Here is a 9,657-nt window from a genome sequence, read left to right on the forward strand (position 1 = left end):
TTGGAGCTTCTCTCTCTCTCCAACAACTCTTGAAGTTGCTCTTCTCCTCTTGGTGGACGAATTGATTGGTCGGGGGCTTCACTGCTACTAACAAAGAATCAAGCCAAACTTGGAGGTAAAATTGGTTTATATGGTTTTTTCAAATTATCTCAATGACTTTCTTCTTTTGAATCCATCTCAAGCTTGAGAAGCTTTCAAAATGCTAGTTTTTGTTCAAATCAAGCTTTCCCTAAGGTATCCGTAACTCTAGTACACCAAAGTGGCTATCACACAACATGTAAACTAGTGGCAACATATTGCTCATAATCTTACCACATAACCATGCCACTAATATAAGTGTAGAAGCTATCACCTAGGCAGTTCATTAATGTCCATAACACTAGTTGAGCTCGATATATTAACATGAAGGGAAAAGAGCCCGCCTACAACTTTACATACATTGATGGCCCTACACCACTCAACACCACGGAGATGCGGCTTTGAATGAAGAATTTTAATGATCTCTACTATACCAAGGTCCACAACACTAGTTGAGCTTGATATATTAATAGGAAAGAAAAAGGGCCCGCCTGCAACTTTCCATCTATTGATGGCCTTAAACCACTCCACACCATGGAGATGCGGCTCTGAATGAAGAATTTTAATGACCTCTACTATACCAAGGTCCCCAAACCTACTATTATAGCCACATGCCGATTCTTCTAGATCATCATCCTCATCTTTGAGGAGGTGCTCAAGAACCAACGCACAAGCAAAGCAGCTGGTCTTTAACCTCAATGAAGGTCCTAACTTTTGCTAGCAAATAGATCTTAACGACATGACCAAATCCTCCATGGCCATATATTGGTCACTTTCAAAGACATGCTAGATACCAAGTTTTGGAAACCGTTTGAGATCATGTGCCAATCCAGTCAAAGGCTTTCGCGCAAGCCCTTCATCACATCTTTCTATTAGACCAGTTATATCGTTAGAACCACAATGTGGGTTGGTAAGCCTCAGCCTTATCTACTACTTTCTATATTCTTTCTAGGCCCAAAGTTAATACAAAGACCTTGTCTTAGGGTGCCATAAACCGAACATAAGTTGCATAATAAAGAGTTAAAGAAAGTAGAGTTAAAAGTGTCAAAGAAAGCAGAGTGTTGGAGTTTTCACCAGAAGGAGATTCTACATGGGTACACCTTTAGACCCATGCTCATGCGCCACACCAAATGATGAATTAATGCATGTGAACTATCACATTATAGATTCTCTAGTCCGCTTGTCAAAATTTAATTTGTTATGAAAATGTAAATTTCATTTGACACGAAAATGTAGTACTATACTATTAGTACGTTTTAGATTAGGTAAATGATGAATTAATGCATGCGAACTATCATATTTACAAATTCTAATGCACGTGCGCTAATCCATTTTTCAAAATTTCATTGTACCGAGAATCCTTTTGGTACTTTCTCTAGTACTTTCTCTGCTAGAGAGCCCTTGATCTAAAGCTAACGCAGGATAAAGAACAAGCTAATAGGTGAGTGTGTGACAATGTATGTTCTCTCTCTCTCTCTCTCTCTCTCTCTCTCTCTTCTTCTTCTTCTTCTTCTTTTCCTCAGTTTCATCTCTCTGCACTGTTTCATAGGACTGAATTCATAGGCGAGTCATAGGCCAAATTACAATCGTAATATAGAGCTGTTTGGAGTATATTTGGATCAAAGACTTTAATTAGCCAATTTCTCATTTCTTTCCCAAGTTTTTGGATATGCATTGCTTCGCAAACACATATATGGTGTAATGCAACCCATCTTAGGCTCATAAATAAATTAGAACTCTAAAATTTATGTTTTAATGAAAATTTTAAGGTATTTAGCTATCTCAAAAAATATTTTTGAAGATTTTCATAACTAATCAAACAATCATAGACTAGGACCAAATCTTGCACACACGTTCTGTACAATGTTATGCTTTGCTGGTGCTTTTTGTGAGAGCTAATCATATATACACTTATCCTTTTAGGCACTTTGTTTTAGATGAAAGGTTATAAATTTTGAACCATATTTATTACTATAGAGTAAGAGACTACTTCACGCATTTTTAAACATCTCATAAGGCTTTAAGTGGGATATCTAGTCATTTTATATAATAATAAACACTATTTTCATAAGTTTCTCACTAGATGATCCAAATATAAGCAAGGATTCATATACGATGTTTTGTTATCAATGCAGATTTGAAAGTTGAGACCATCACCTTGTCTTCTAACTAAATTGAAAGTTGAGACCATCACCTTGTCTTCTAACTAAATTGAAATGTTTAGAGACGTATTCTTGACCTATTACTTTAGTGGGGTGGAGACATTGATTATCAGCATAACTAAAGTAAATCACCATATAAGCTCACGCTATTGTTGTATTTTGGGTGTCAAAGACTCAACAATTAAAAAGAGATTCTAAGACACACACACACACACACACACACCCCCATAGTATATAATATATTGTATATATATTGGATACTACGGTATATAAGTTATATATTACACACTCACGCAAGCGTGCATGTACGCACGTGTGCGCACACACACACACACGCACGCACGCACACTATGTCGGACACATACATTGTCTATTTTATCCATTACACAAGTTTTGTAAGGAATAAAATGATCAAAAGCTTATAAAAAATCTTTTGATAAAAATGAATATATGTTTTTCCATGCTCAAACAATGAATCTCACAATTTTTCTATTTTGCATCTCATGTATTACTTTTCACAGTCATAATCAAGTGAAACAACCATATAACTTTTATGTGGATGTGCATTTTACATTTAATTATCTTAGTTTATAAATATCTGAATGATTATTAAGAATCTTTCAGAAAGGTTTCATCTTGTGTTGTAGGTAGAAAGTTGGTGGTGGAACAACATTGACTTGACATCAAGATAAAGTTTTATGGGCAAGACTTCTTTCTCTGGTTTTTCTATTTGTGAACTCCTTGACATGCAGAGAGGGATGCGAACCTCAAAGTAAATGGAGCCTTTAAATTTGATGTTGGAAATGGTGATCACTTGATTTAGGATCTCTTTCATGATCACTTAATTTAGAATCTTAGACATTTACTTCATAATAATCCAAGCTTTCATGGAAAGCCTTAGCTTTATGATGGTGAATCTCTTGAAATTCCAAGAACAACGCTGCCCACTAGTAAAAAGTAATTGATTTGTTGACTAGAAAAGAAGTGATTAGGACCTTACATACGTTCGTTATAATGATGAAAGCAAATATATTTTCTTTCTTTAGAAAAGTATCATTGATTACACTAAACCTTGAGGCTTGATTTATGGGCTTAGCTTTGCAAGGGGCTAACAAAGCTATAGGTAAGCTTGTAATGAAAACAGTTAATAGTTTCCATGATTATAAACTTCCAGTTTTTCTCTAATGTTGTGCAGGATATTTGAGTTTCTTTGTCATCTCATGTTTAAGTGTTTAAGTGCCTACATATATTAAAATAACCTTACACTTTCATCTCATGAATGCATCTAAAGGACTATAATTGGTTAACCACTTTAAGTTGACATGGTATGAAAGAGAAAGGAGGGCCAAAGCATATTTCCATTGGATGAAAAAATTTCAAAGAAACTTAATTCTTTATGGTTATTTACCTTTTGGGCAAACAAAACAATGTATTCAAAGGAACATACCTTTGACTTGCCATGGTAGAGTACATAAAGGTAAGAAGGAGACACGAGTGCCAAATGCATTTAAATTTAATGCACATAGTTGAAAGAAAGTCAAAAATTTATGGTTGAGTGTTCTACCTTGCTATTGTGGATGAGGATACTTCCTGAAAGTGGCCCACCTCCAATAAAAAGATGCTTGATTTTGACTAGATATGTAAAGGATCACGCAAAAGCAAGATTACTTTCACTTATTGCATGCTTGATGAAGCATGTATGAAGCTTCGCCTTAGGGTTGGCCGGTGTTTGACATAAAGTTTTTATACTAGGATCTCAAGAAACACATGTCAAAAGTGGAGGGTTTTCCTCACTAGGACATCTCAAGTTGGCATAAAGTTTTAATACCAGGATCTTATGAAATTGATGGTGAAGGCAGAGGTTTCCCACGAGAACATCTCAAGCAGAGAAGCCAACAACAGACAATTTTAAAACTTTGATCTCTAAAATGTGGATTCCCCCCCTAAATATTACAATTTTTTATATAAGGATCTCAAGCAATTAAGCAATGGTAAAATCATAGGAATTCCCTCACTAGAACATCTCAAGTTAGGATGTTCTAACTTCTAGTGTACAAAATCTTCAATTTTGGACAATCGTGAAACTTAGATCCTAGATTACCCGCACCCACCAACCACCCTTGACCCCTGCACTAGGTATGGAAACTTAGATCCTGGCTTGGGCGGTGTGTAAACCCCCTGCCCATTGAAGACTACCAACTCATGCCCAGACCATGAGCAAGCATTTGGTGAGATTGGGTGGTGTGTAAAGGCCGTGAATGTGGGGTTTTCCTAGCAAGCCCGGGACCCCCTTTTCACATTGATAAGCTTTGTTGAGGGTTCTATTGGCAATTTGGCAGGTTATAAACTTATATCCGTAGGCTTGGAAAAAAGAAATACTTCGGTAGCCCACCATCACATGCCACGTGTGATGACGCCGACATGTCCAGCCAGGGTGACATCGTACCTTACAACACCACTAGTGACACAACCCTCTCGCATGCGTGGGCCAGGACCCTATTTTTATTTTTAAAAAAACATATAACATACACAAGGATAAACTATATTTAAAATAAATTAATTTACTCCTAAAGGAGAAAACGCAATAATTTAGTACGCCGCGCAAGGATAAAAATGTATATACGAGAGGAAAAAAATAAAATAAACAATTGGATGATGATTGCTTTTCTTTTTCCAAAATGAATTATTTGGTTTTTTAAAAAAAGGTGATGATGGCTAGCTAGGCGCATCTAGGGTTCGAATTCTCTGCAAGCATCTTTGGTTTTATTTTATAATGAGGATTCGCTGCTTCTGAAAGCATATTTTAAAGCTGGCAAGCTTCCAAAGATAAATAATGTTTAATTTATACTCTCTCTTTTCAACCCCCCCAAAAAAAAAATCGATTTTGCAAATTTTCGATTAATATTTTCTTTATCGGTGGTTGGCTCCTGCCAAACCACGAGCTCTTACAGACTTTGCTAAATTGCGGGCGCCTTTAGTTGTATTAATAATTAATATACCATTTTCTGACCTAATTATTGTGCCAGCGTTCTACTATATTTCTCTTTATATTTTCGTGAGAAATCCTTCACTTCATTGCGTTCTCTTTATATTTTGACGAGAAATCCATCACTTCATTTCCTATTCCAGCACTGCACAGTCTCAGCGAGTGCAGCGAATGGTTTAACGCTAATGTTGATTGATGTTAGCGGCAACCCATTAACCTGCTGTAGCAGCCCCACTACAAAGCCTTCAAACCTGCCTCTCCTGAGACCCATAGCTTGCTTCAATTGTATGCTGGGTTGTTGATATCTTCATCAAAACCAGATGCAGACACCTTCAATTATTGTCTGCAAGCGCATGCTTCTAAGGCGTTAGGGTTCCCTTCAGTACACAATACCAGTGTCTCTGTCTCTGTCTCTCTCTCTCTCTCTCTCACACACACACACAGTCTCTCTCTCTCTCTCACAAACACACACACACACACGCACGCACGCACACAGAGTTGCCAACTGAGCCACATATAATGGGTTCTTCTTCAACAAACCATTTAGCAGGCTATGGCGCTGAATTCTACCGTTGGGTTATAAAGATGCTGACCTCTCCGAGGCAAGGCTACCAGAGGCTGATGCGGAGCCCATCAACAAAGCGGAGGTCGAGGGTGCGCGTGGCACGGCTCGGAAAGAGAAGGTCTTCCAAGATCAAGCGTTTTCCCATCTCGGTAGCAAGGCTGAGGTGGCGCTGGCTTTCCCCTTTGGCCCTCTTGGCCAAGCTAAGGGACGCCTATGTCAACCTCCTCCTTGCCGCTTCTTCCAAGATCACCTCCCCCGAAGGCCTTGTCATGGGCCCTTTTGCTTCCTACCCCACAGCACCCTTTGGCTACGCCCCTCCCAAAGAGTATGAGAAGAAGCTATTGGTGGAGCTCTACAAATCCATGGCACAACGGCAACTCATGGTCCCTACAAGCACCTCTTGATGTGATTGTAGCACTCTCTATAACATGCTCCTCCAAAGTATAGTACTAGTGTTTTTTGGGTGCCCTCACAAAATGGGCACCATGTCAGTGGGCCTTCACATGATGGGCTCCATGTAATTAGCCACCCCTTCCACTCCTCTTTCATGGCTCACCCATGTCTTTGGATGCACAGGGCACCATGTCAGTGGGCCTTCACATGATGGGCTCCATGTAATTAGCCACCCCTTCCACTCCTCTTTCATGACTCACCCATGTCTTTGGATGCACAGACACCACTCCATCTTGGTGTAGATTGGAGGCATCCTTATGCCTAGTGGCCATGTCTAATGGTTCATGGAAAGTTGTGTAAGCCACTTCATGAAGCTCAACTACACATGGTGAGCACATGGTGGGCACATGGTAAACATATGTGGTTGGTTTCTAAAACCTAGTTTCTTTCAAGATCGATGGTTTGTTTCTCGTGCAAGTGCAGTTTTCTATGTGTAAATGTTAGTTGTCATAACAAACGAATTTTTGCATTTCACATCTCACTAGTTGGTCCTCCAATTAGAAGGTTTGAAAGTTTCCGTGTTGTGAAATGTGTTCAAACTTTAGCTCCCTTGTTTAGCATGATGGCATGTCTTGTTTATAATTATGATCTACCCGATATTTTAGGATGTTTTAGGCTTGAATTTGAGAGCTCACACTCTTTCAATAGAAAAAATGTGGAGTGGGCACAATTTCCAATATGCAAAGTGCATTTTGTGTTTAGAATGTTGTCCTTTCTCATTTGATTGACTACATGAAAATGTGATGGGGAGCTCTTTTAACATAAAACTTCAAGCTTTTGTGGGTAAACCCACCTTCACACGCAACTTCATTCCCTCATGTTGTTTATGTAGTTTATTTAATTTTGTTTTACATCTTTGCATAAAAGTTATGGATGATTAGGTAAAGCCATGCTTAAATAAAATTATAGATCCTTTCAAGGCATGGAAATTACTTTCTTGTTGTTCCCTCAATTTAAGCAAGCACTATAAAATACAATTGTGTACAGGTTATTTGTACCTTTTCTATCTTGAATGAAAATAAAGATAACTACATTTTTAATGATTGTCTTACTTGTAAATGAAACATACTACTAGTGGCTGCTTCCTATTCTCCACTATCTAGGTTGCATGTCTCAAAGAGGACTCGAAATAACAGAATGAGTTTAGAACCCTGCCCCCCCACCCCCCCTCTCCCCCACAAGCCTACAACAATCCCTCCCCCACTTCCCTCCCTTCTTTCTCCTTTTACCAACATGTTTGTGTACATGTGTAGGTTTTTGAAGATCCAATCAACACGAATTATCTTAATCCTTAAGATTATAATTAATTCTATCAATCTAAGGCTACTTATGAATAAAACATAACACACTCTTCTTTTAAGTTATGACCTAGAAAATTACAAGTTAAAAAAACCTTGACAATGCTCTCCATTGTTGTTAACCACCCAATCCTAGGCTAAAATGAGTGCAATGCGCTATCTCTCCAATAGGCAATCCTCTCTCACTCGCACTCTCTCATAATACACATGGAAACGATCAAGCAAGTGGCATAATGCACAAGATAAACTCTCTCTCTCTCTCTCTCTCTCTCTCTCTCTCTCACACACACACACACACACACACACACACACACACACACACACACACACACACACAAAAGTTGATCTAAGAGTACTTTCTATTATATTGATAAAAGTTATCCATATAATAGTGCAACTAGCTTATATATCCAGACCATGTATACACAATTATCACTAGACAAAACTCAAAAAGTAAAGGACTAGTGGCCTTTTAGCATATGGCCTTGCTCAGAAGAAGAGATATAATGTGAAGTAAAATATATATACAACAACGTTTCCACCAAAATGTGTAAACATTCCCCTTTGCTTGAAGCAGATTCTATTCTCAGAAGCTATATGGGTGGCAACTTGTGATCCCCCTTGAGGCATATTGTAACCTCTATGGGGACACCCCATTATTTTATTTTGGGATATTTTATTGGATGCACCTTTTATTTATATCATCTATCAGGATTAATGTGTTTAATCAAGTTTTGTGCACTGGTATGATATGGTTAAGATTAATGTGTTTAATTAGCTATGTGCACTAACTAATATTATTTTGGATGAAGGCAATGATTCAGTGGCGAATTGTGTGTTAATCGTAGGTGAAACATGTATTGGACCACTATGGGATATTGTGGAAGACATGTGAACACCCTTTATGGTTTCATATTTAGGCATCAATATTTTGTAAGACTAAAGCCTAATACCTTTGTACATACCAAATAGTATTTTATACTTTTGGTAGGCCCAAGACTTTATATTAATGCTTGCTATATTTTTGTAGAGCTTGCATGCTCATAAACTCAAAATCACTTGTGCTTTGTTTTTGAAAAGCAAGCTTTTTTTAATATATGTAAATATAGGTGAGTGGTAAAAGGGCCACGCTCATCTAGGGGAGATTCAACCCACTCTTGTGTCGACGGTGACCTCTACTTTATTTTCCATCTCTCCTATTTATTTAATTTGATTTATTAAGATTTATGCTTTTTAATTTGTGCAAATATATGTTATGCTCTAATTTTTGTGTTGAGAAATTAGAATTCCTTCTCCAAGTGTCTTAAAGGTTTTGACAGTGCTTTGGAGACCACTCAAGGAGAAGGACTTTTGAAGGAAAAATAAAAAATCAAGGTTTCCTCAATTTATATGGTGCAAAGAAGACCAAAGGTTTGATTTTGGGGAGTTAGTGAAGCTCCAACAAATCAAAGAAAAAATATCACTGGAAAAACAAGGGCTATAAAAGCTGCAACAAGGGTACAAGTGCTTGGACAAAGAGAGGAGTTCATCAGAAATCCAAAGCATGAAGAAGGTCATAAAAACCTTTCAGGAAAAGTTGGATGGTTTATGGGAATTTTCTGAGCCATTGGATGATTATCTAGATCAAGGGCTTCAAATCCTTGTCACCTGTTTTCAAAAACCACTTGTTACCACTTGCCAAATACCATCCACATGAGCAAAACCACCTTTTGCTTCTCCCAAAATGTGGCCTTATATGGATGGGGAAAGAGCATGGATTGAAGTTTCATCTCCTAATGTCAGATTTTCTCATTTCATCTCTTAAGAATCCATATTAGATGAGAGGTGGACACTGATTTGTGACTTGCTGAATAGGGTATTTTGATGTAAGATGTAAATTCACCCTACCTGAGCATTATCCCTAACGCTATTCCAAAGCTAATCATAGAACCTAGGAGAGAGCCTCAAAGAATTCTAAAGGCCTTAAATAAACCCCCATAACCATTCTTAAATAAACCCATAGAACCTAGGAGAGAGCCTCAAAGAATTCTAAAGGCCTTAAATAAACCCCCATAACCATTCTTAAGTGGCATTAAAAAGAGACCGTTTTGGATAAGTTACCTTAAAATGAGCCAA

At 37.9% G+C, this 9,657-nt stretch overlaps 1 protein-coding gene across 1 annotated transcript; it reads left to right on the top strand.

Annotated features, from left to right (window-relative positions):
- The first annotated feature begins 5,311 nt into the window (after nucleotides 1-5,311).
- LOC147636000 (uncharacterized) lies at nucleotides 5,312-6,636 on the top strand. The gene has a single exon (XM_086801070.1). It carries the CDS (start codon nucleotides 5,746-5,748, stop codon nucleotides 6,193-6,195), a length of 450 nt encoding a protein of 149 aa, XP_086657196.1. The 5' UTR covers nucleotides 5,312-5,745; the 3' UTR covers nucleotides 6,196-6,636.
- Nucleotides 6,637-9,657: the final 3,021 nt, after the last annotated feature.

Source organism: Cibotium barometz, chromosome 8 (assembly GCF_041138505.1).
Source record: "Cibotium barometz isolate CiBa-2024 chromosome 8, ASM4113850v1, whole genome shotgun sequence".
Lineage (NCBI taxonomy): Eukaryota > Viridiplantae > Streptophyta > Polypodiopsida > Cyatheales > Cibotiaceae > Cibotium > Cibotium barometz.